The sequence below is a fragment of the Rhinolophus ferrumequinum genome, chromosome 11 (assembly GCF_004115265.2).
Source record: "Rhinolophus ferrumequinum isolate MPI-CBG mRhiFer1 chromosome 11, mRhiFer1_v1.p, whole genome shotgun sequence".
Lineage (NCBI taxonomy): Eukaryota > Metazoa > Chordata > Mammalia > Chiroptera > Rhinolophidae > Rhinolophus > Rhinolophus ferrumequinum.
Genome location: NC_046294.1, coordinates 14,526,139 through 14,553,019, shown reverse-complemented (window position 1 = coordinate 14,553,019; position 26,881 = coordinate 14,526,139). Strand labels below are relative to the sequence as shown.

Here is a 26,881-nt window from a genome sequence, read left to right as displayed (position 1 = left end):
TCCTGTCACTAATTAGGTTGCCCCAACCCTTAGCAGGGCCCCCCGGAAGCAGAAAGTGGTGGTGCACACAGAGACACGGCATGCAACAGAGGCGGCAGCCCTTACCTGAGTGGATCTGCTGCGGCACCAGTTGGGGCTCCCCCCTTAGAGGACGGCAGTGACTGGGAGAAGCCGGACCCAGCTCAGTCAGTTCAAGGCCCCCCACCCCACTTTGCTCCCCAATCACCACCCCTCCCTTCATCCTCCATAAAAACAGAGAGGAGCCTGGTGAGGGGCATGTCATCATTTTAATGATGTAGATCTTTGGTGTTTCCCTCATTAGCAGTCAGACTATCCCCTCTCCTCCCACCACAATGTTTCTATGATGAGTTACAAACAGAAAAGAAATCACATTTTCATACTAAAAACAAAATAATCAGAGCCTTGATTTCTCCACTAGAAACTACACGTACAGTTCAAGATTCCACATGCAACACCTTAAATCACAGACCAAGACCTCACATTCTGACCTGGAGTCTCATCCCCGCCCCCAGCCTTGGGCTGGCTTGGGCCTAAGCTCAGGTAATACTGACACCCACAGGTGCTGCTCTGAGGGCCTTGGGGGTGGGGAGGGAGGGGCCTGGTGGACAAGCCCTGGGGGCTGGCCAGCCTACACCCCCCACTCCTGAGTGAGGACCTGCCCGCCATCCCTTCACCCCATCCTGTAACAGGCAAGCAGGCTGCCCCCTTCACTCCGTGTTAGTCCCCCATTAGCAAGTGGAGGAAGTCCCTGTGCTCAGGAATCTGGACGCCTGGCCTGATCCCTGACAGTGGTCTCTGTGGGGCAAGATGATAAAAGAGGCTGAAGCTCTGGAAGGCTCAGAAATAGAGATGGTCTCTGGGGGACAGGCCACTCCTCCTGCTCTTGGGCTCCTAGTGGCTCTGCCCACACAGCAGGGGGACAGGGCAAAGCTGCCCATTGGCTACTGTCCAGGATGGCCCAGACCTGGAAGACTGTTCACCTTCTGGGGCTCTCTGCCCAGGGCTGAGTCCCTTGAGCTCTGTTTCTAGGAGAAAGGGGGGTTCATGGCAGGGAGACCCACTTCTTCCTCCTTTCACACTCAGCACAGTAGTGTGGCTCTCCTGGGCTCCAGATCCTGGAAGCTTCTAGTCCCCGGAGGCAGGCCTTGCCCATTCGCCTGCCTCATGCCCGCCGACTGACTTCCTCTCGACCTCCCCACCCTCTTGCTCCTGCTCCGATGCAGCCGCAGCTCTGCCGCGGGTACAGTTCTCAGTCAGCTGTGAGGTCCGGTTTCTGCTCAGCGGTTCGAGGGGAAGCACCAGTGCACACGTTTGTCTCTACCTGTTCCGTGGCTCCTCACTGGGGCCTGCAGCTTCCCCCCTGCTGCTGCCACCACTGTCAGGAAGGTGGCTGTTGCTGGTCAGGTCGCAGTGCAGGGTTGGTCCCTCAGTGCCAGGAAGGGGAACAGGGGTGGGGACAGGGGAGGAAGAGGGCAGGGCTGGCTGTGGGGGCTCCCGCCCGGGGGTCCCAGGCTGGTCCCAGGAGGCTGTCCGGGGGCTTAGGCCTCGCTCTGCCAGGTGCACAGGTTCCGGGAGCAGTCCCCGCGAGGTGGAGGGCTGGGGCGAGGAGGTGCGGGCAGCACTGGGCTCCGTGCCCGTCTGGGAGCTGCGGTGAATGCGGTGACTGACGATGATGTTGTTCCCGAAGCCCCCCATGGAGGCCATGGTGGTGCTCTGCTCCCTCTGCACCACCGCCGTCATGCCGCCCTCCGCCATCAGCCGCTGGATCCGGCTGAGGGCGTCCTCCCCCCCGGCGCCGTATTCTGAGCCCTCACCTGGAAGGTACAAAGCAGGAGAGAGAAGGAATTCATTGTTGGCCTGGTCTTCTGAGCCAGGCAGGCAACTGCTGGCAGGAGCTGGGGGATTCCAGGCTAAAAGCAGGGACAGGAGGCCCACTGCCTCATTCTGAGTCAGGGACGAGAGTGGTAAAACTCCGGAATGATCCCAATTCATACTTTTGTTCTACTAGTGGGGAAACTGAGGCCTAGGACAGCATGAGGTGATCAAGGCAACCCAGCCAGTTAAGAGGCAGAGCTGGACCCGAAGGCGGACGTTCGGCTTTAACCCTTTCAGTGACAGTGGCAGGCTAGTCATTAACTGAATGAAGGCAGCTGAGGGCCCAGGCAGCTTGCTTTGCTTGCCTGCTCCGTGTGTGTGTGTGTGTGTGTGTGTGTGGGGGGGGGGGGGGAACTGGTAGCCCTGGGATGAGGTATGTTGCCTGGTCTTTGGAAAGAGAGGGCACTCCACCGGGTGTGGCTCAAAGGCAAACGGTTTGCTTTGCTGTTACTTCCTAAAAGTCCCTGAGGAAGACTGGACTTTGAACTGTTCCCTAGAAGGCATTCCATCACCTCTCTCTTCCCCCTTTACCCACCAGCTTTCGTATTGCCCACGCACTGTTCTCCTGGGACTGGGCGCCTGATAGCCTCACTGTTCCCTGGAGACAGACAGTGGCCCCGTCGTGAGGGTTCAGCCTGCATCTCCAGGCAGGAAGACAAGATTCTAGTCCTTCCCTCAAAGGCCAGGGCAATTCCCTTGCGTGGACAAGGCTTTGGCTCAAATCTGGTTCTGCCACTCACTACCGTGTTTCACCGAAAATAAGACCTAGCCGGACCATCAGCTCTAATGCATCTTTAGAAGCAAAAATTACTATAAGACCCAGTCTCATATTATATAAGACCTGGTATTATATTATAATATTAATTATATTATAATTATAATACAATATTATACTATATTATATTAAAGACCCAGTCTTACAGTAAAATAAGACCGGGTCTTATATTAATTTTTGCTCCAAAAGACGCATTAGAGCTGATGGTCCGGCTAGGTCTTATTTTCGGGGAAACACGATAGTTGTGATCTCACTATCCACATCCCTCAGTTTCCTGGCTTATAAAAATGGGATGAAACCTCTGGGCAGAGGAAATGCGAATGCTCGCCAAGTGCCTGGGGCATGCCAGACAACCGTCAGTGGTGGTGGCGGTGGCTGTGGCGACCCTGGGGTTTGGAGCAGAGCTCCCACCTGAGGCACCTTCCCTCCAGCCTGTGCTCATCGCGCAGATAAGCAGGCCAAGCCTGAACTATTGGTTTGTTTCCTCTGGCTACTTGCTGGCAGTTTGGGATTTTGCAGATTTGGGGGCTTTGATAGTGAGTGTTTTCTTTTTGGGGGGACTTGTCAACAGCTAATTTTACAAGACTCGCCTTGCTCCTCCCTGCCCAGTCCCTTCTCTCTGCTTGTTGCTGGAGCTGGATTGCCAGGCAGCCAGCTGCACAGCATATCGGTGTCTAAGGCCCCATTAGACCGTCCCCTCCTCGTTAGTACTTGGCAGCCTCACTCAGTCCTTCCTCGGATCTTACTGAGGCAGTTCTCAGCCCTAAGCAGTGGGGACTTGGCCTGGATTTTGGCGTATGTGCAGCTTGCTTTTTTCCAGATCTCCTGGTCAGCTCTGCCCATCCACACACCCCATGCCTTAAGACGGCTGCCCTTATAGGTTTTCCCCTCAGACAGCTCAGTGCCAACTCCCAAGGCAGAAGGAACGAGAACCTGCAGGGTTCTCAGGGTACTTCTCTCAGGGGACAAACCGTCCCACAGTGGGGCAGCTAGTGGGTCAACCTAGGGTCTCGGCACCAGCACAGCTTCTATCCTGCAAGCCAAAAGGGCTGTCCGGAGAGGCCCATGAGGACATCGCTGCCACCCGCACTGCTTTCCAAGAACTCTGCCCTCAGGGCCTCCCCAGCCCAGCCTGGGATGTACAGCGGGCTGGCCCACGGCCTGCTGGCATTGGAGCTCACGCTGCTGGGCTCTGAGCCGGGTGAACTAGCAGCTCTTTTCATGTCGTTGCTGCTAGGGGCCGGACAGGGCTGCACTGGGGCCCTAAGGAGCTGGCTGCTGCCACGCTAGCAGCTCAAGAGGCCCTGCTGCTGGCACTCAGACCTGAGCCCTCCTGTCCTCTCCCACTGCGCCTGTGGCTCCGGTCCTGGCCACCTCTCACCATGACTATGGCCGTATTTCCTGCCTGGTCTTCTTGCTTTTCACATTGTCCCTTTCTATGCAGCCTCCATGCTGCTTCTATTACCATTCCAATTAAGCTCTGATTCACTGAGTTCTGGTTAAATCCATACTCTTCACAACCTAGCAGCTCCAAGAGGCTCCAAGCAGTCAAGACTCCTTAGCCTGAGATTTACGGGCCCTCTGGTCAGGCCTTAGCCACTTTCCTGACTGTCTCCTCTGCACCCAGTGACCTCAGGAGAGCGGAGTCAGCTCGGTGATATGCCCGTCCGCCCTGCCTACACACATGACCGCACACTGGGTGCTCCCCCTGCTCTGCGCTTGCCCATCGCCTCATGTCTACGGCCCACTGATTTTCAGGGGCCAATGCAAGCACCACCTCTCTCACCCAGACTCCCACAGTCCCCAGCTGGGAGGGCTGCTCCTTCCGAGCCCTCCCAGTGCCTCTCTGTGTAAGGTTATCTGTGGCTGTGACGTCAGCCTTCGGGGCTGTAAGTTCCTGAAGGCCTCAGACTAAGTTTTATTCACCTTTGGGTCCAGCGTCTAGCATGGTCTTGCACTTGGTCAGATGAATGCATGAGTGAATGAAAAGGGCTCCCAAGCTGCTTACAGGTGCTCCAGACTTAAGGTGGCTTTTGAAAACTGATCACATGTTCCCCTCTGCTGTGGGAGAAGCACTTTCCTTTCTGTACTTGCTTTTTGAGGGAAGAGACATGGCTTCATTTCTGAATCTGGTTCCCTCTGCGATACCTTTGGATTCATGGTCCCGAGACATAAAATAAGTGCTCAGAAGACTGGCTGAAAGAATTAAAAATGTACACACCAATGGTTTCCTCTGGGCTGGGTGCAGACAGCTTCAGCCTAGACAGCTGTGAGCTGTGCTCGTCTTGGGAACTCTAGGCTAAGCACCACTGAAGGCAACCAGCAAATTCTTCAGGAGGAAAGCGCATGCGGCTTGAGGGAAATGGCAGCCATGGCCAGGGATCCAAGCTACCAGCTGCAGGAGCAGTGGTGGCTAAGGGGTTAATTCTGCTGTCTCCTTCTCTGTACCAAAAGCCTTTCTTTTTGTCTTTGAAAAAAGGAAAACTGATTTAGTGTTGATGAGAGATCCTTTCCTTGGCAATTTCTAAGGTACATTCTGGATGCAGGGGCCAGGGTGGGATCAGCAACTTCCCATAATGCCCTGTAACCCCACTTTAATTCTGGGGGTTTTAATGCCCAGAAGAGGGAAGTGAGGCTGAGTTAAAGGAGGAAATGCCTCTCCTGTCCTTGGGCGTATGCTGGTCTTCCAGCCCCCTTTTCACATGTGCTTTTCCCTGGCCTAGGGCCCACGCGACAGCAGCTGGTCTAACTATCGTCTTCACCAGCCCAGAAAGAGACCCAGTGAACCTTGCCCAGTGGTCAGAGGCAGAACCACGGGCTCCCCAAACAGTGTGGTACAGTTAAGCTCAGAGGCAGGGCCTTGCCTCCGCTCAATTCCTTCCTTCCACACACTGCCTGGGTGCCTACTGCATGTCAGGCAGGCACTGGATCAGAGCTGGGGAGCAACAGGGAGCCACGGGAATGCTCCCCTGCCCTTCTCAGTGACAGGTAGGGAAGCTTTAAAGCTGGACAAGCAAAAAGCCAACACATGCAAATTCCCTCTGTGGAGGGCTCTTCCTAGAAGTTCTAGAAAGAGCTGAATGGATTTTAATCAAATTTTTTATAGAACAAGAAAATGAGGAGCAGCCCGGGTGCTAGCTGATGGAAACCGGCTGAGGGAGGGGAGGCCACAGAACAGTCATCAGCACAAGCAGAGCTTCTTCCCCACATAATACAGCTGGGCCCCTGGTGTGTGTGTGTGGGCTGTGCAGGTGGTATCCCCTCAGCCCAGCCCTGCCTTCTAGCTGAGCCCAGAAGAAGAGGTTTCTTCTACACGTTCCTACAGACGCGGCTACCAGTCTGCCAATGGAAAGAGGCAGGGGTTGGGAGTGGGGTGGTGGTGTGCAGAGCCCTGTGTCTGCCCACCAGATGGGCCAGAGAACAAGTGTGCCCGGAGAGACCCTTGATTCCTGGTCCTTCGGCCTCACCACCATAGCAGCAGTGGTCAGTGGTCGTCAGTGGGTCAGCACCTCACAACAAGACTCTGGGCCCCAGGAGACACGAGGCTGGCCAGTGACACCGTCCGTCAGTCGCCACGTCTCTCCCCTCAACCCACACCTCTTCTCCACCCCTGACTTCTTTGTGGTGTGGGGCTTTCTGAAAGGGCCTGTAATGCTGAGCAGAGCTGGTGGTCCAAAACGCTAGGCCAAGTTCCCAGGGAGACGCAGTGAGCTGAGAGCCTCTTCTACCAAGGTGCCAGCTCCTGACGGCTATTCCTGCTGAAGAGCATCTCGGGCCTCTGAAGGGTTCACCCATCACCATCTGCTTTCCTTTACGGGGATGAGACAGGGAGGGAACGAGGTCCTGGCCTTTTGAAACTGGTGGCAAGGGAGCCTCTGTCTTTCTGCCAGCCTTCTGCTCCCACCCGAGACAGGAAGACAGGCACTCATCACTGACTGGAGGTCAGAGAGGGGCTGATGCTGGTCCGGAAAGAAAGAGAGGAATCACTTTGTAAGTTGTAGAAATGTCTAGTCACTATGCTGTACACCTGAAACTAATACAATACTGAATGTCAACTGTAATTGAAAAGTTAAAATTAAACAAAAAAGAAAAGGAGAGGATTCTCTGGGAGGTGAAAGACCAGAAGGCTGCCCTTCTCACGCTGGCAGCTCCAGCCGCCCAGGACCCCTGTTGTACTTCATCTCCGGGATGAAGGCCTCACCCCCAAACCAGCTCCCTACAATCTTTCCTCCCTGCACATGCAGTCTCAGTTCTCATGTGCCGGGCAGGCCACGAACACAAACTTGCTAGTGGTCCTATGTGTAGTGTGATCTTTTGGAAGCTGGTGCCCTGGCAGGTGCTGTGCTCTCTGCCAGAAAAGCCTTCTCCCCCCCACTAACTCCTCATCCTTGAAGGCTCAGCTCAGGGTCACCTCTTCCGGAAGTCTTCCCTGAGCCCCACAGGCTGGGCATGGCCTCTCCTCTAAGCTCCCGAGGTCCTTATCGTAACAAATAGTTATTTGCCTCCCTCTCTAGACTTTGACTTCCTTGGGGAAGGATCAAGACATACTTGTTTTTGTAGCCCAAGTGGCTGACAGAGTAGACAATCAGTAAACGGCCATGGGACGAAATCAGAGGAGACCGCCTAAGACTAAGCTTTCAGCCTGGGGATGGCGGGAGGAGGCTTCAGCTCTCTCCTCCTCCCTGAGGCCCGAAGCTGCAGCTGGCTGCTCCAGCCTGCACTGCCAGCTGCTATGGCCATGCCATGGGGGTTTCCACCCAACCAAGTGTCACTGACCTCAGATGTAGGAGGTGGTCTGGGCCACAGAGCAACATGGGACTTAACTGTAAAACATTTCAGTTCATGGCAGCGAGAGGGACAGCGCCCTGTGGGGGGTCTGCAGTATAGAAAGCTGTTCCCTGGGGTGATGGGCAAATTGGTGACTTTTTGCCTGATGTACACCACGGCTTCTCGCATGGTCTCTTTAGAGCAAATGGCTCCACACAGACCTAGAAAATGCATGTCTGTTTGGAGGCTGGCTTGTTTGGAGCTCGGCCCAGCAAGAGGGCTGGGGTAGGGGGTAAGGAGAGTGACTGAGTGAGAACAAGCCTGTTTAACACAGCTGCTAACAGACTCCAAAGTGGCTCGAGCTCTACTGCTGGGCAGTGCTAATTGGTTCTTAGAGGTGACGCTGGCACAGAGAGCCAGGGCTGAGGCTGGCTGAGCCACACCTGAAATAGGTGAGAGGAAGGGGCGGACGGTGTGCCAGGCTGCAGTCAAGATGGCACTGATCCATGGGTGTAATAGGAGCACAAGAGGAGCTCACCTGTCTTTCCCAAACCTGCCAGACTTGCAGGGGGCAGACAAGCTACCGTGTGGGGTGGCCTTGGAAGCCCGGGGTCTGGGGTGCATGTCACTGGAATGAGAGCTTGTAGCAGTGTATGTCTCGTAGCCTCTGTCATCTCGGCTACTTTCTGTGCGCTCTCTGAAGAACAGCCTCTATCCTCCAAGTTTTAGAGGAGAGGGAGGTCAGGGTACATGGTGTTCAAGCTGGAAGAGCAGCTCGGCTTGCTGGACTCAGTAACCCCCATCAGGGAAACGATGTGCCCAGGCAGGTGAGGGGTACACCCCCTGACTGGGGAGCAGCATTCCCTTAGCACCATCTGTCCATGTGGAGGGGCTAGCAGCCTTCAGGAGGGTCCCACTGTGCACCCCCAGGCATAGTTCTCCTCCAGCATTACTGGGCGCTTACCTTCGCCAGGACCTGACGCTGCTGTCCCCGGCTCCTGTATCTCCCTCTCTGTCTGTGTCTCGGCATTCTGCAGCTGAAGGGCCAGAGTCTGCGTGCCCTGAGATGTTACTGACGTGGTGGGGTTCCGGGGCTGCAGCCCAATTGCATTCATCAGACCCATGTCTCTGTCTGTTCTCCAGGTGGCTCTGCTGGTCCTAGGGAGAGAAAAACAGACTGAATTCATTCAGGCCAGGCTCGGGACAGCACCCCTCACAGAGCTCTGTGGACTCCACGCCAGCCTCTGGGGACGGCCTCGACTGGGCCTGCAGACCCGAGAAGCCCTGTACTCCTGCAGCTACCTCCCAATGGCAGTTAACCCGCCTGTCCTTTCTCCTCCAGATCACTGGCCTGGGACAATGAAAGGAGGCTGCAAACCATCCAATTTTGCAAACCCAGCTGGTTCAGTCACTCCCATAAACAAAGAGGGCCTTTCTGGGGAGATAGAAATGGCTGACCTTCAAAGACTTTTTTAGATTCAGAAAGCCACTAACTGAGATCCATGGGACAAACAGTGAGCAGTAAAAAACCTTTTCCTCCAGCTTTTCTTTCCTTGTAACTATATGCTGACAAGATTCCAGTTTAAACTCTTGGAATTTCCCCTTTGGAGGAAAAGCACTGGGCTGTTCTGGGATCCTCCTTCAGAAGGAAAACAGACTCTTGGAAGAGGGAACACAGGCTGCCTTAGGAGGAAGGCCCAGGCCAAAGGCTAGCACCCTCTTTCCTTGGTATTTCGAAGGCACTAACCCTGGGGATAGCTAGAGCTGGCAGCAAAGAGAGCCCAGGACTTTTGAAAGGTCACCAGCCACGCATATTTCTGGCTGTTTCTGGGGACTTTTTCTCCAGCTGAGCCCTACAATTCCTCGAGGAGTGGTAATTGCCTTTGTTTTCTCAAAAGGTTCCAGTCTTCATGAATGAATCAGGCGATAAGAGGATTAGTACCAGGTTCCTACTCTCTCCCTGGCCCCTGGGCTGCAGCTCTGGGCAGCGTGGACACTTAGGCCCTGGTACCTGGAAGATGTCCATGGGCCACGAGCACACTTTGTAGGGACAGGGTCCCTCTCCAGTGCCCCGTCTTCTCTCCTCATCCCAGTGTGCCCAGACACCAAGGCCAGAATGAGAGAGGACGAGAGGCTGCCCTAGCTTACTCTAAGCCAAAGCTCTGACAGCCGAAGTTTTATTCTCTTTCTTAGTCGTGGAACACTTTCCTTGAATGGAATCGATTTGTGTGCAGAAGTTCAGTGCATGAAACAGATCAAAGAGAGGCTGCTTTGGTTGAGGAGGTGAGCCCGAGAGCCCTGGAGCCAGACTGGGAGCACTGCTGGAGAGCCCGTCACAAGCAGGAGGGACGAGCTCCGCCAGCTGTGCGCTTCCTTCCTCCCTTGCTCCCTCACAAACTCACCCAGGCCTTTCACTGCTCCTGCTGCTGGAGTGGACCGTGAAGACAGTCTCGTTCAGCTGGTCCCAGTAGTACTCAATACCAGAGTTTGAGGCCCTGAAAATCAGTTGGGAAGGATGGAGGAGAAAAGGCGCAAGGTGTTAGAGAGGGAATGGCCAGAACTCTTTATAAGTCCAAGGCTTTGTGGACTGAGGCCTCCTAGCCCTCCTTCCTCTCTCCTGGGGTTGGGCTGAGTCTAGGACCAAAGACACGCCATCAGGATGCTCAGACAAATGCCTGTAGTGGCAGTTCTAGCCTCTTCCTTCCCCCAGACAAAGCCTAACTGGCTCCTCCTTGGGGCTAAGAGATAGCTAAAAAATAGCGACACCAGACAGAGGCGGTGAGTTCTGAGAATTCTTCAGGCATAGAGAAAAGAGCTAAGATGGCAAACGAGAGGCTGCACTGTCCTGGAGAGACAGGGTGTCAGGGTTGCCCTGCCTACAGGGCATGCTAAAGTGCTCAGAAACAGAAAAATCTCAGACTCCCTATTGCCAAGGTGCAGGGAGAAAGGGAAACGAGGGTGCCTTAACATTCTCCGTTTGCCTGGAGTTCCCACTGAGCCGGAAAGCTTCCCCCTCCCCCTTCTTTTTCTATTCTGGACTTAGAGCCTCCTTTGCCAGGGGAGGCTGGACAAGCAAATGGGGAAGGTGACCGCAGGAATGCTCAGAAACTTCTTACAAGGAAAAGACAGAGAGTTTCTATCTGTTGACTTCTCTGGGCTGCCAGCCTTTCCCTGGTTCCTTTTTCCCCCCAAAATGGACTATCAAGTAGTTTTTTCCACCCTCACATGGGCATAGTGCCAGAGGGAAGCAGTGGCCTCTCAGTTTTCCATACTGATTTGCTGCCTCAGGCAGCAATCCTGATTGCTGGTGGTGGGTCTCAAACACAAGACTGCTTTGCTTTTAGAGATTCCTCCCTGGAAGGTGTGACCTACACCAATCATCGTGGTCGAGGGTGGGCGCCGAGGCTGACGATAGCAGGGGGATAGGAGTTGGGAAAGAGGTGTCTGTGAGCTTTTTGACTGGGACTAAAAGATATTCAAAACAGCCAGCTCTGCTCCTAAATGGGACAGGACATGCAGGGCTCTGCTACAGACTGAATTGTGTCCCCCAAATTCATATGTTGAAGCCCTAGCCTCCAATGTGACTGTATCTGGAGACAGGGTCTTATGGGGTAATTAAGGTTAAACGAGGTCATGAGAGTGGGACCCTAATCCAACAGGACGTGGCCTTATCACCATGTGAAGACACAGTGAGCAGGTGGCCATCTGCAAGCCAGGAAGGGAGTCCCCACCAGAATGCGGCCATGCTGGAACCTAATCTCGGACTTCCAGCCTCCAGAGCTGTGAGGAAAGAACTGCTGTAGATTACGCCGCGCAGTCTATGGTACCATTACCGCAGCCTGAGCTAAGACAATCTCCAACGAGAGCCGGCTTTTACACCGACAGGCCTAGGTTACCTTTCTTTAACAACAGAACTTCTTCAATGTAGAGGAAACAAATCAAAGTCAGCGGGCTCTGAGGATTAGCCAGGAAGAGTGAGTTGTGGGCGGTGAGGTAACGCGCCTGCTTCCCAAACAGGAGGACTAGACAGGGCCGGGACCTGCCAGGGCATGGATGCCGAGGGGTTTATGTCGGGGCTGTGCTACCGCAGGTGGAAGGAAACAGGCGTAGGCACTAAGCCCCCAAACCTGTCTTTAGAGGGCTCCTGAGACTCTGGGAACTAGGCTTCACCTGAGCGCACACTAGTGCCTGTGAGGGACAGAACCACAGCCAAACAAAAGCACTCTTCCTCTCCCTGCTCTATACCGTGTTTCCCCGAAAGCAAGACCTAACCGGAAAATGAGCCCCAGCATGATTGTTCAGGATGACATCCCCTGAACAGAAGCCCTAAAGCGTCTTCTGGAGCAAGAATTAATATAAGACCTGGTCTTATTTTCAGGGAAACATGGTACTAACCTTCCCAGCAACTCTCGGAGGACCCGCGGGACTGTGAATTTGATGAGATCTTCTTCAGACCTCCCCTTTACAAAGTAATATCTTCTCCCTCTTCCGAACACTCAGCTGTTTTTGTGGGGGTTGTCTGAGAACAGAAGTACTGGCGAGTGAAGGTGAGAGGAGCGGACCTTCCGTCAGGGAGGAGGCAAATGGCCAAGTCAACGGCAGAGGCCTCCAAAAACAAAGCCATCACTGCCAACTGCCAGGGAGCCTCTGATTTACAAACTTGTCAAGATGTATTGACAGGTGGCAATACTATGTGGGTCCCTGCCAAATCCTTCCTCTGTAATTCTTGCTAGCCAGGGCTGGTTAGTGACAACAAACTGTTCACACCAAACCATGTATGTTGTGACCAAGAACCTTCCTTCCTGTCTCAGGAAAGAGGCCACCGAAGGCCCACTCTCTGAGCTGGGACTGTCAGCATGATGCTGATGGCCAAAGGATTCCCTCATACACTTTTCATCTGGCAGCATGTCATCAGCTCAGACCTGTGGATTCCGGCCATTTAGTGACAAGGTCAACTGTAGTTTAAACAGAACAGGGGTGATGGAGGCTGTATCGAATGTACTGCTCCACTCTCTCCCACCACCCCAATCCTTTCTGCTCCCCACCAACAGGTCTCATTCTAGCTCTGATTTGCTCTACTTTCTATGATCGGAGAAGCTCAACTATGAAAAACTCATGGATTTGAAAGTTTGGTTGAAATTCCATGTACCAAGCAACAGAGTTGAAGACACCCTCTCTGGCTATGGAAACTCTTAGCCTTCAGTACCCAGTATCACTGGTTTCTACCTCTGAGCTAAAGAATGGTCCCAACCATCTCCTTCCTCCTTGGGTCTTAATGAGGACGAATGAGTCACTGCTCTAGGTTCTTCCTGGAAGGTAGGCGACACACAAAGGGATGAAGAAGAACGGAACGTGAATCGGGGTCAGTCTTGTCAGCCGGGCTTGCACCTAACATCTGCTTCCTCCCAGCAGTGTCAATAAGCGGTGCTTCTGGGCGTGGCTCAATGACTCCTTCTTGGCTGGGACCTTCTGGGCTCCCTGAACAGAGCTAAGGGCCAGCCGGGCCTCCTCAGTGGTGACACTGCTGTCACAAAGAACTCTGCTTTGAACTTCCCAACTTCTAGGGAATATTCCCTTTGAGAACATTCTTCTTTCATCTATCTGTTACATGGTTGCAGAGGCTAGGACCACATGGCTGTCTCTTTGGAAAAAAGAACTGTTTCTAAGGAGACTGGCGTTTACCCCTGCGTGTATCCCCCAAAATAAGACCTAGGTGGACCATCAGCTCTAATGTGTCATTTGGAGCAAAAATTAATATAAGACCGGGTCTTTATAGTATAGTATAGTATAATGTTAATGTAATGTAATGTAATGTAATGTAATGTAATATAATAAATATAATATAATATAATATAATATAATATAATATAATATAATATAATACTGGGTGTTATATTAATTTTTGCTCCAAAAGATGCATTAGAGTTGATGGTCCGGCGTGGTCTTATGTTCGGGGAAACACGGTACCTCTGCAATGTGGGGAAGAGCGGTCACCTGGCTCTTGTGGGGCAGCGCTTTGGATTCCTGTGCCCTCCTTGGACAGTGATGCTTGACTGTAATGTTTACAATGGTAGCTCCCTCTTCGGGGACAGAGCTGGGGCCTTGTCAGGAGTGTCACATTCAGTCAAGGGGCCAGATGCCCCACAGTTCCACCTACTTTTTTCTGACACGAGTCCTTGAATTCTGTCTTCTGAGAAGAAGTGGTCTTCCCAGCAACACCTGCTTCCCATTTGTGGGCTGAGCTACAAAGCCAGAAGTGAGCAGGCACCCCGTCACGTCAATCTGCCACTGCCCACCCACTGTGGTTATGGGTGGGGGTGTGGGCTGGGCTGGCGGTCAGCCAGCGGCACAGCAGCAGCCGGAGAGGAGGAGAAAGGAGTACCTCACTGCTAGGCTGGGTGGGGAGACTGGACTATCAGCCACCATAACGGCTTTGTAGAGGGGCTCGAGGGCCAGTTGTTTGTCTCCTCACCTGTCCTAAGCATTTCTTCCCCTGGAGAGATGGCGTGTTTCCTTAGGCCTTTTTCTCCTGTCAGTGGGGTTTTAGTGCCACCAAGAGATGCCCAAGGAGCTTGTTATCTCTGCCTTTGTGCTCGGAGTGCTGAGGCTAAGACAATGGAGGAGAAATCAAGAGTAGAATTCAGAGCACAAAATGAGGTGCAGCTGCTTGTGCCTGGGACAAAGGCAGACAAGCACCTGTTTTGCACGGAGGGCTGTAATCTTGGCCCAGCTGGCTGGCTGGCTCCTGTGCCCTCGGGGACGGGTGTGCCAGGGAGCTGCGTCACACAGGGATAGGCAGCTGCCTACTAAAGAGACAACAACGCTGACCTCCTACTTCCTTATGGATTTGTTCTCCTCATTCTAGGCCAGAGACCAGCCATACAGATAACACAGGGACCAACCTCTCTGTATCAATCACCGGACCTGCTTAAATGTCTCAACACCATCTAGAGCTATAGTTTTTACCCGAGCTCGTCAGAGTTACAAAGTTACATGTGTGTTCGTTCATGTGGTATGTTTTTATGTGGAAGAGAGTACACTGCTTTCATCAAGATTTTAAAGGGGTTTTTAATGGAAAAAAAGGTTCAGAACCAGCTACAGGAAAGAGCTCTGGATTGAAATTCCCTCATTCATCTGCTGGGAGGCACTGGGTGAGTCTTCACTTCCTTACCTGAATACTGTTCAGTCTTCTTTGTCTAAAGCAAAACAACCATACAGATACGAAGGTGACTGAGAGCTGGAGAAACTTTGAATAACTTAGGACAAAGTCTGTCCGTCTTAATTTACATGGTATCCTTAAATATCCCGCCCTAAGATTTGGGGCATTTGCCAACATGACCCAAGAAATCAGGAGAAACAGCAACACCAAACGAGGCAGGCTAAAGTAGCTCCCTCTCACTCCAACACTACTTGTTTTGTGATGCATGCTGTTTGCTCTGCCAAATGCTGATGCCACCTTGCTCACGAAAGAGGCTTGAATTCCTTGAGTGCGTAAGGGAGGCTCCCCAGGCAGTCCAAGATGGCTTCCGCCTGCTGAGACTGGATACTGAAGATGACATATGGGGAGAAAAGAGAGGCCAAAGCCAGCTTCATGTTTGGCTGAGATGTCTGTGACTCACACCGAGTATGCAGGCTAGGGTTTCAGACATCAAAGCCTTGGTGGTGGGGGGGGCATCACAAACTGGAGGTAGAGATTCTGCGTCTGTAAGAGCAGATCACTTTTGCAAGGGTGGAGGCCGGGAGTCTGGCTGGGACAAAGATTAGTGGCTGGATCCACAGACAAGACAACAATGATGAGAAAGGATGTCTTACAGGCAAAGAAAGTCCTGTAACTGCAGTGTTGGTAAGAGTAAAATTATGGTCCAGAATTCTGGGCCAGTTTTGGAGAAACATGCCTATTAGATTCCTCTTATGAATTCCTAAGACAAGTGGAAGACATAAGACAATCAGTCTCATGTGCTTTGGGGAAAAAGAAATATTTCAGGGCAGACTGATCCTGAGACTATGGACGGGCCGGGGGGAAGAGCAGAAAGGGACAGACTGAGTGGCCTGGGCTACCAGAGGCACAGTCGTGAATGAGGCAGGCTGTGTTCGGGAAAGGCATAGAACTAGTGAAAGGGGCTCTGAATACAGAGCCCGAGGAGAGCAGTGCCGGCAGAGCCAAGCAGTCTCCCAGCTCCGAGCTTGACTAGGTCAGGCTGAGACAGCAGCCTCGCTTTGGGAGTGGCTCTGAAAATTATCAATGGAATGAAAGCGCTGACCTTAGAACCAGGTTTTCTTTCTCCTGGGCCAGCGACCTAGTTCAACTAAGGGCTCAATCACCAGTCATCTACCAGGTCACAAGAACTGACCCAAATACACACTCTAGGAAAAATCACCAAGGGCAACGTGGACACACCCAATAGCCAGAGACCCTACAGCAGTCACACCATGCTGCTGATCTACAGAACACCCCTGGAGAAGACTGCACCAAGTGAAGGACAGCGTCAGGACAGCCTGGAGGCAGAAGTGGCATTTAGTCGGCTGGAACCCTGCAGCGGCCCACACAGCAATCAGCTTGATCTGCACTGAAGCACACAGCTTTACACTCCCCACCGCTGGGTATGGAAACTGATGACAGATCTGGCTGACTCCCAGGGTCTTGAATGAAAGCTGCCTGAATAGACCTCTATCCTCCAAAAAGCCACAGAGAGGTGAAGGGGTATCATCAGGACTTAAGACAGAAATGCTTTGGTTCCCTGTCCCCCTCTGAACCCCTACCTCAAGACCAGATAATAATCATTTTGATTTTAAATTGAGCTCTTCCATCTGCCTTCACTATTATGAGCCAGAGCCCTAAGCAGAAAGGAAAAGAGGCAGGACGGAGACAGAGCTAGGCAGTTAGAGATCAGTGGCTTGACAAATTAGGGTTTCAACAATCCTCTATTTCCAATTTTATTTCTTAAGTTAATGTCTATGGAATTTACACGAACCCAAGACCACCTGTTGAATTTTTCAAAAAGGGTTTAGAAAAGCATCTTTAATATCTATGCTTCTGCCTGTAAAGAAACTTTTATTATCCCTAGGGAACCAGAGAGAACAAGGGAAAACAAACAAACAAACAAAATAGTGCCTTAGATGCAAGAAGGCATAATAACTAAACCAGGCTTTTGAAGGTTTCTGGAATGAAGAGCTACCCCTACCATCCCCTAAGTGAAAAGGACCCTTTAAGGAGGGGACCCCGAGAGTAAGGCAGGCTCTAGCAGGATCTGGACGCCCCACCGAAGCGACCCCACCGCGTTGGCTGGAGCCATGCTGAGGCCGGATGTAGAAGGCTCCCCGCACCCACCCCACCGCCCCCTGAGCCACTCACTCTGGTCGGCAGATCACCAGGTCTCCTTTGTTGGTGCCATAGGCCAGGCCGAGCCCGGGCTCAGGCAGCCAACGGGCAGAGTTGATGCTGACATGTCTCCGCTGGTCAGCAGGCATGGGGTAAAGGACGTTGAAAACTCTCTGGGTGGGGGAGAAAGAGGGAAGAAAAGAGAACGGGAGGAGAAACAATGTGTTACCAAGAATAACAAAATCCAGGTTTGTGAAACAAGTCCCTTCTACGGCCTGAAGCAAGTTAAAGACAGGGAGGAAAGGAGATTGCTAGGCTGGGAATGGGATGATTCCTGGCGCGAATCTGAGAACTTGGGGTGGGAGAGGGGAGGGGGAACCCTCTTGCTTTAGGTGAGGCTAGGACTCTTTCAAGAAACACTAGGGGCACACTCAGACTGTTCTGCATGAAGCTTAGCTGTGCTTTCCTTACAGCCTTTTAGCACCGCTCACATCATCGCTTTAAGGTCACCCCCTGGAAAGCCCCATTCTGAGCCCAGCTCACTAAGAAGACCACCTCTAACTGTCCTCTTACCAGACAAACCAGTGAGAGCCAAGCTTGACTGGTAGTCCCGTTACCATGGAAATCACAGCGCTCTCACAGCACTGGGAAACTGAAGGTAATAGGGGGGTGGGTGGCAGGGGTGATAACATCAGAGAACATTAATTCATCTAATTAAAAGCAATGTTAAAACTGCTATTGTTAAGGAAACTGAAAAGGTGCAATAGGTGTAGGAAGCAGGACAGAGGGGAATCTTGAACACACAGGTACATGATTTCTTTCTACTTTATACAAACCACCATTAACTAGATCGTTTCCATTTCTCAAGGAGAGTCTCCTTTCAACAGTCTACATCTTTCCAAAGCTACTATTTTCTCAGGGGGCAGTTTAGCTACGTATGTCTAAGGCTTGAGCTGAAGGTGAAAGAAAACCTCTAGCCTCTTTGGCCACTGACCTACACAATGTTCCAGAAACAACTTTAGTTGGAAATAGGGGCAGGGTAGTGGAAGAATGTAGGACACGGACCTTAGAATTTGAAAGACCGGGCTTGAGTCTTGACATCACTGCCTAACAACTTCTCTAGATCTCAATTTAAAAAGAGAGCACCAACGCTCACATAATTGAGTAGATTAAAAGAAACGATGTATAAAAACTGCCTGGCATGATGCAAGCTCACAAATGATAACTGTTGTTATTACCAGGAACCTGTGTCTGAGGACAGGTAACCGGGAACCTGTAAACTGGAGTTTTGGTCAATATGACGTTTCCCCCTTTAAGCCTTCTCAGGTTTTAATCTACAAAATCCCTATTTCCCGAACTTCATAAGGACTGACAGAAAAAGAAGAAAAAAAGAGACCAAATGAAGAGTGTGATTGAGAAAGTCATATTCAAAAATGAATTTAGGGTGGTATGGTAATTATTTTTCTGATTATCCTGATGAGAGATTAAACATAAAGGGCAAATAAGTAAAAACTGAGCTAGGGGGTCCACTGAATCGACACACGTCAAGTCATAAAAAGCCTTGGATTTGGGAATGCGCATTCATCATGCGCCTTGTGTATCTACCCGAAAGGCTGTTTCCAGGACAGACTCCAGAATAGCACGTGTTCCCAGAGTACTGATACACACACACACACACAGAATGCTGCTCTGGGTAAATTTCCAGGTGTTGTGGTGCTGAAAAACGTGCCTAGGCAGCTAATGGTGCAGTGCCAGAACGGCCCTGCTGCGGTCCTGAGGGTGAATAGGTTGTTTATAGACATGGAACTGGCTCTGGTTTGAGACCTAAGACTGTCCCACCGCTGTGTCATTAAGAACCTCCTAGGCCCCTCCTGTCTGACTTAAGTCCAAATGTAAGAGTTGGCCAGGGCTTCTTAAACCTTTGGTCTAACTGAAGAGACTACTGAAAAAAAGAGTCCAGTGGAACATGTGAATTTCTAGTCATCCAGAACACGGTGGCCTGGCCTTTGGATACTCTCTTCCTCGCACACATCTATCTGGCAGGAGCCTTGAACACATGCATGGCCTCTCCCCTCCACCAGCCCACTGCTGACTATCCGCGGAGATGGCAACCCCCGTCGTTTCCCTTGGCACCTAGTCAACCCTTTCCTTCAAATCGGAATGGGGTATAGTGCCTTCATCCTTTCTCACAGAGGTTTTCACCTTTCCAGAAAGTAACCAATGGTTTCTGTGCTCCCTGTAGGCAACTGGTTAAACGTGACTCGGTCTACACACCACAAGGACAAAGTGGTTCTCATCGGATGATTGTGGCTGGAATCACTTAATCTGTTGATTTTTCTTCCTCCCAAAGGTCAGATGGTGTGAATGGGGTACACCCAGAGTTAAGAAGGGATGGGTGTGAATTTCAGCAGGGGTGGGTGAGGAGGGCTTTGGTTTTGGGCTGTAGTAGCTCTACTTGGGCCTCTTAACAGCCTCTCCCCTACAACCATGGCAATTCATAGGTGCAGGGAATGAGGCAGAAAGGACCAGAGATGCAAGAAGGGGGATAATAAGGTTAGTGAATCAGATGCTTCAGGTTGTGCTAAGTTTTTTGATGGGAGTCTCAAGGAAAAAAATAAAAAAACTCTTTTCTAGAAATGTCCCAGACCAGGAAAGAAGCAAACAAGCCTCTCACATGCCACAAATTTACTTTTTATAGTTTGTTGCTGCAGAGGGATTAACAAGCAAATACTATCAATCTGCTTCTAAGTATAGGAACTTGCATTGGGGACAAATCCTCAAGAGGCCAGTGTGACAAATGACTCAGCTTAGGTGAGACAAGGTCAGAGGGATTGGAGAGAAGTAATTAAAGTTGCGACCCCCAGACCTTACTGCACAGAGATGCACAACCTCCATGGCTCTAGGGAGTCATGGGGCATCGATCTGTCCTCTGGGCATGGCAGCCCCCATCCCTCAAGCCCCCAGTCCTTAAACAGTGTTGAAAAGGCAGTTTCGAAGTACCCATCTCCTCCAATGTTTGGGTATTAGGCTAAATCCTGCTTGGTGGCAGGACGCCAGAAAATGCCACATGAAGATCAGCAGTCTCTAGGATTCCTGATAAGCACTTGCTTGCTTATCACACTCTGATGTGGCGGTGGGGAGGAGGGGGCAAAAAATACGGGGTGGGGAGAAGGGGAATGAGGGTGGAGGATAGGCAGGGATCCTGATTTATAGGTCCTCCAGGTTGTCTGGTCCAATACTCCTTATTTCACACATGTCTGAAAGTAAAGGACTCTAGAGGAACGAGAATCTGGCCCATTTTGAAAACCACTCAGAAATGTAGTTTCCACTCTTTGACTGGAGTTCAACAGCTCTCAAAGCACCTCAAGAGTGGGAAATGCTTCTCACAATTAGCCCTAGAGACAAGACAGCATCTGGGCAACAAGTTCCCCAATGCTGACAGATGATTAGGTAGCGCTGGCTACTTCCTACCCACTTACGGTTTCGGCTATCGATCTTTCCAACGCACTAACTGGGTGCTCTGTGCGTCTCCTCCCAGATTTCAGTGGGGTCTGGCTCTGGCTCTGTAAACCCCAAGTTCATCAGCAGTGACAAGAAATAAGACCTGAGATAGCGTAAAGGACAGATCTGGCCTTAAAGGCACACCAAATATATCTCAAGTACAGGTTTCCTTAACACTAGTCAGGTGCCCTGGAGCTCCCCATTGGATGTTAAGGACAAAGCGGGGTGGCCTGCCACAAATCCCAAGTGACACCCCATGATGCTGTAACACCAAATTTCATTACACTGGAGGAGGATTATCAGGACCTGGGGACCTTTTGTGGAGCTGGATACAAAATCCAGCTGCTGATTCATGTTTGCAGAGCCCTGGTTTCACCTGTCTCAGCCGCAGCTGCACCCTGGTACATGACAAACGGTGATAGAAACCCCCCACCCCAAGCAGACTGTTCTCATTTGTCTGACATCTAGGAAGGGAATTGGAATCAATACACTGGAAGGAACAAACTTTTTAGAATCAATGCCATCAGCACGTCAATAGGGAATGAGTCAGGTCACCAAGATCTTTCTGGTTCTAAGATGTGGGAGGAGATAACGGTCCTTCCATTTCTGGGGTGCAATACAATCTCTTGTACCGCTGCCCCTCCGTCCCTCCAACTCCAACAGGAAGTAGGAGCAAAAGAAATTCGTTCCTGGATCAAAACTAAAGGTGTCTTGTTTCTTGTTCAAAGACAGACAGGAAAAGAATGAGGCAGCCAGAGGAGCACCGTGGGAAACCTTCCTCTCCATCCTTTTAAAATTAAGAGGAAAAATGTATTGCTGTTCTCACCAAGATGCTTCCTCTTTTACCGCATGTCAATAAAGCTGAGACCATCAGTCCAAGCAGCAAACTGCACTGCTCAGATCAGGCCAGATAAGTAGCTAAAAGAAAGAACTTGGTGGTTATTTTGTTTACATTTGAGAACCTCCTCTGTAAAGCTGGAACCTTGCCATGGTGTCGAGAGGTCGAGTGCACTTGGCAAATATCCCTTGTTTTAACTAAGACAACAGAAGCTAGTTGGAAGAAGGGGACAATTGGAAACTGAGGCTGGAAGGGTCATGGGAGTGTAAGCCAAGGGGGCTGTGAGGAAAAAAAGAACTGTGAGGAGAAGAAATACCTTCAGGGCCATGATGGGAACAAGCGAGGCTTTAGCTTTTAGAGAGGGTTACTAGAGGAGAATTAACTCTCTGTGAAGAGGGAAAAATCAATGAAAAGCAGATGCTAAGAGACAGCTGACCTTTCCATTGGAAATGGATGGCTACACATCTTGTCACACACTGAGAAATACACACGTCCCAGAGCAGGCAGGGGAGGCAGTCTATGGTCACCTCTTCTTCCTCGACTTGTTGATTTGCTTAGATTCATGAATTACTGGCATTTCCTCATCCTCTAGGAAAATCTGATTGTTTTTCAGAAACTTTAATTTCATTTACTGGCTCCCAGCCTTCTTTATATTCTACTTTGGAGTTCAGAACTCACACAATGTTGATTTTAAAGTGGTTATTTTAAAACAAGAATCAGAATATCAAGTCACCTAACTCTCCCTTTTATTCAGCTGAAACAGGTTAGCCTAGATTAGCTTTGTCCAAATCAAAGCTCCCCTAACAGAAAAGAAGAGCAAACACCTCCTTTTCTTAACTCTTTGGAACTGGTGTCCCACTGCTGCCCTGAGGTCTTTGCCAGCCAACCTCTTGGGATTTGTTGAGAGTTATACATTTTGTCTTATTCATTTGATCCTCTCAAAGAGATCCCAAGGACAAAGGACAAGAATTTTATTTTTCAATTGGCCTGATGCTTTGCAATGGCCATGTCTGGCTATTAGGATCAAACCACAGAGATTACTTCAGCTGAGGGGTCTACTGTGCTAAACGAAATTCTGAGGCACCCAATGCTCCTGCAACTCCCAGAAATTAAAATGATTACTTCCTCCTGTTCCCACATCTCTGAGCACAGCACAAGTTCTTGAACTTCTTTGGCTTTCTAAATCTCAAAGGAAATGGTCAAGTGAGTAGCTATTCTAGATATTCACCTTGGATAAAGAGAGCCTTTTAATGTATTTCCATACATTCAATAGATTTTGGCTCAAACATAATTTTTTGGAAGAATTACAGGACAGGGGATACATTGAAAAAACAAAATATTTTGCCTTTTACTTTTGAACCGATCTACTAGGAATCTCTCACCATGTCTCAGGGCTGGGCCTAGAACCCTGAGAGAGGGCAGATATTGGGCAGAATTGTGGAAATGAGCAAGGCGCTGCCTATTTTCATAAGAATTGTCTCATTGATACTTTCGTTCAATCCCTGTTTACTGAGTCACATGCTAAGCAAACGTATGACGGTGTTGAGTAGATGTGTGTGTTCACGTATGTGCAGGAAATCCATGGCATGTCAGAATTCAAAGTGACAGGCATTCATGGAACACGTGCTGAGTGCCTCCTGCATGCCAAGCACAGTGGGGGCTGGGAATACAGCAGGGAAAAGGTCAGTTCAGAAGCCAGGCACCTGCCACGGACGCACCCGAAGAGCAGCAGGATCAGGTCCACTTTGTTCCCTGTATTCCCAGAACTAGTGACGCACCTGGCCCACGGCAGGGGCTCGCTAAACTGGTGCTGCGTGAGAAGAATAAAAGGCGGATAGACTGTACTCTACTAAGAAACCATGGAGGAAAGAAATCGTCAGAGTTGGAGGAATCTGTCATGGAAAAATCTGCCTAAACTAATGGCTTTGACTGCAGCTCTCATGTTATTTTTACTTTTTTATCTTGCCCCCTCCCTTTCCTGACAAATCGCATCTGAGACATCCCTGACTTCTCCCATACCTCCCTCCCCCTCTCCTGTAATGTGCTGAAGAAAGGAACTTTTTGAGGATAGATGCTTTGCACCACATCTCAGAAGTCAACTTTAAGATAATTGCAGCGGAAGCAGCTTTTAATCAACTGACAGGCAGCTTTAAGAAAATTAATGAGGACAAAATCTTAGGAAGAAGTAAATCATTTCTGACAACAAAGCTGTCTCTCTTTTATCCCAATCTCCCCTTGAAGAAACAGTGCCCTTCCAGGATACAAAAATAAAACAACGTTTTGGTATCTGCCACTCCCAAGGCAGGTCAAGATTACGAGGCTCAACTTTCTTAGATTTCTGGAGAATATTCTGGATTCAACTCGAGTTCTAGGTCACTTTGGAAAATCAAACTTTTAGAATCTAGGGAAGTATAGATGATTGGATTATATCACAGGCTAAATTCAGGGCAAGGAGGGAGCCAAAGTGAAGATTATTTATTAAAGAATGAACAGGAAAAGAGCCTACACATGTTAGTTACATAAACACTGGTCAGTGCTGACAGACTGGACACCCATCCTGACCCAGCGGCTAAGCTACAATTTAGTTATGACTAATTTGAGCATTCTGGATACCAAGCCTTTTCTGTGCTACATTTTAATGAATTTTTAATAATAATAATCAGTCATCACTAGGCTCTGGGAAGAGAGCTGTGAAATGGTATAAAAGAAAGCAAACCAACTAATGTTTCTTTACAACCAGGGTGACACTAAGATACCGATTAATGGGTATCACAGTGATGCCTCCCATCAAGGATAACGGTGAGTTCAGTGTTGGAAAAAGGAACTCTCCATCTGAAAGAAATGCTCCTTCAGATGGGGAAGGGCCTGGAGAGAAAGATAAAGAAATTGCTTCTCAGTTTTTAAGCCAAAGCATCTGTATCCTATAACACATAGGCAGATAGGTACGAGCTCGCAGTTCAGAGCCCGAGGAATCTCAACTGTAGGCAGGTTAAGAATTTTAACCAAAATTGGAAAGACGCCTCACGGCATTAGTCCTTAAAGTGGCATCCCTAGGATGCTGGCATGATCCTCAATGCTTAAAATCTTCAGAGTGGGAGGCACTAATAAATCTCTCAATTTCCTGGAAGAATCTGAAAGCTCTGGTTACTAGAAGCCATAGAGGTAAACCAGATGAGGTTCCAGAGGCAGGGTGAAGGCAAAAAAGAAAAGGACAAAGCTGTCCTGACAGGTGAGGTGTGACTAGCATCCCCAGGCATCCGAGATTTGTTCTCAGTCTTGACTGAGTAAGCAGCCATTGGGAGGGGTTGGTCAACCAGGATGGCGGGGCCTCACTCCCACAGCTTCGATTCAGCAGGTGTGTGTGTGGGGGGCTGGGAATCGCCATTTCTAGTATTAAGTTCCCCAGGGAAGGCGACGTGGTTGCAGGGGAGTATACACTGAGAACTAGAGCCCAGTCAGACGCGAGTAGGGTGTAGGTCTGTAAGAAAACGTACCACACCTGCCTGCCCTCCCTGCTGCCTACGACCTGCTGAGGAGACAGGGATGCCCATCTCTGGAGCCAGAGCTCTAGAGGGAGAAGATGTACATAGGGACAGTCCGCACTGAAAAGCAGGCGGCTCAGGGCCAAGAAGGGGGCGAGGGGGGACGTGCACAGGAAGAGGTGGGCAGCGGTGGGGAGAGAGGCAGGTGATTGGCCTTCGGTAATAGTCGCTTGACACCTAAATACAGTTTTATCACACAGCCACAAAGAAAAAGCTTTCGACCACAATGACCCTTAAGTACCTGAGGCTTTGCCTTAAAGAGCACAATGCTGTTCCTCGGAGAAAGGAGAGCTAGACTGCTTTCTGTCCCAGAGCCACTTCTCCCACCCAAGTCAAAGGGCGTGTCCTTGCTCACCACTGCCCATAAAATGACCAGACAGAAAAGCAAAGCAAGCAACCAGCATCTCTAGGAGCTGCGGGCATCATGCAATGAGGCTACTTTTTCAGTTCTTAGTAAACCTCTTATACGCCTACATCCCCCACCTGCTGGGGGAATGGTCGATGGCGTCTGGGAGAAAGAGTGCACAGCACCTGCTAATTCCCAGGTTGAAAGTGCTAATCATCCTCATTCTTGTTTTCTAGCTCAAAATGCCCTAGCATATCCCCTCATTGCTGACTTTGCCTCCATTCTTAGGTAAAGCAGCCCTTATTTCTGATAGAAACTGGAAGAACAGTTTGGTATATGACTTTCTGATTTCATCAGTAATTTTTGTTATTATGCTTTCACTTGGTTACAACCAAAGTTATTATAACGTGCAAGTTGCCACTATTTTAGAAAATTAATTGGTTTTCTTTTATAATATTGTGCCTTGTTCCAATTAGAAAATGAAAGCATAGAGGAAACACAGGCAGTTTAGTGTTTTGAGAATTTAGCAAAACTTCAGCTCAGCAATCTCTAAATGCCCAACTTAAAAACAAATCAAGAGAACACTGTTCCTGGCTCAACTGTGAGTCAGACAGAAAATAAGACCGAGTCATGGAGAGTAGCCTATCCAGTCTGAAGGAGCCTTGAATGGACACAGGGAAGGGAGAGTTAAATAAGTGCCTCGTCTTATTTTTCATGTGTCGTGCGGGGCGGCCTGCGGGGTCTCTGGTCCCGCTCCCCACATAAGAACGCAGGACATGGTGAGGCCAAAAAGGAACACCCACGGAGCCATAGGTAGGGGAGTCACACCGCTATACTCTCGCTGGCGGCTGGGTTGGAGACACAGGAAGCAGGAGCCACACAATTCTCAACCCTCACTGCTCCGCTTGCAGGCTCAGCCACCATCTTCTTGCCAGCCCCCATTTGCTGCTAGCCTAGCCACGGCAGTTATATTCGTGGCCAATGGCTCACTGGTTACAGCTGACGGCCAACTAGCCACAGCTGATGGCCATTTGATCACAGTCGATGGCCATTTACTACCTGAGCCAGCACCTTGCCACATGAGGCCGAGCGCCTGGAAACTGCTTTTTGGGGCTCTGTCCCCACACTCCACCCCTACAGGGTCTCGCCTCACAATCTACGCGACAAGTGTCTTCCGCGAGGGGCCCTGTGCGAGGAGCCTGGAGGTGAATGCTATTTCCTGGACACAGCTAAGCTCTCTGGTCACAGCCAGGGTTTCTCAGGGCACCATCAGTATTTCTGGGCACAGCCAGACTTCCTGGGTTTCTTAGGGTACCACCAGTCTCCCCGGACACAGCCAGGGTTTCTCAGGGCACCACCAGTACTTCTGGGCACAGTCAGACTTCCTTGACTTCTTAGGGTACCACCAGTCTCCCCGGACACAGCCAGGGTTTCTCAGGGCACCACCAGTACTTCTGGGCACAGCCAGACTTCCTGGACTTCTTAGGGTACCACCAGTCTCCCCGGACACAGCCAGGGTTTCTCAGGGCACCACCAGTACTTCTGGGCACAGCCAGTCTCCCCGGACACAGCCAGGGTTTCTCAGGGCACCATCAGTATTTCTGGGCACAGCCAGACTTCCTGGGTTTCTTAGGGTACCACCAGTCTCCCCGGACACAGCCAGGGTTTCTCAGGGCACCACCAGTACTTCTGGGCACAGTCAGACTTCCTGGGTTTCTTAGGGTACCACCAGTCTCCCCGGACACAGCCAGGGTTTCTCAGGGCACCATCAGTATTTCTGGGCACAGCCAGACTTCCTGGGTTTCTTAGGGTACCACCAGTCTCCCCGGACACAGCCAGGGTTTCTCAGGGCACTGCCACTCTCTCTGGTCACAGCCAGACTTCCTGGACTCAGCCA

At 50.5% G+C, this 26,881-nt stretch overlaps 1 protein-coding gene across 11 annotated transcripts in view; it reads right to left on the bottom strand.

The window, feature by feature from the left end:
- Positions 1–275: 275 nt before the first annotated feature.
- AMBRA1 (autophagy and beclin 1 regulator 1) overlaps positions 276–26,881 on the bottom strand; it is a 158,428-nt gene continuing 131,822 nt past the window's right edge. For 8 of the 11 annotated variants that reach the window (XM_033119316.1, XM_033119315.1, XM_033119314.1 and 5 more), the window contains 4 exons: positions 16,791–16,930; positions 9,841–9,933; positions 8,403–8,596; positions 1,339–1,835 (listed from right to left, as the gene is read on the bottom strand). In XM_033119316.1, coding sequence (XP_032975207.1) covers positions 1,339–1,835; positions 8,403–8,596; positions 9,841–9,933; positions 16,791–16,930 — 924 coding nt within the window. Of the gene's footprint in view, positions 1,836–2,877; positions 6,631–8,402; positions 8,597–9,840; positions 9,934–16,790; positions 16,931–26,881 lie in introns of those variants that run through there. The other 3 variants (XM_033119311.1, XM_033119320.1, XM_033119313.1) reach the window with 3 other exon arrangements.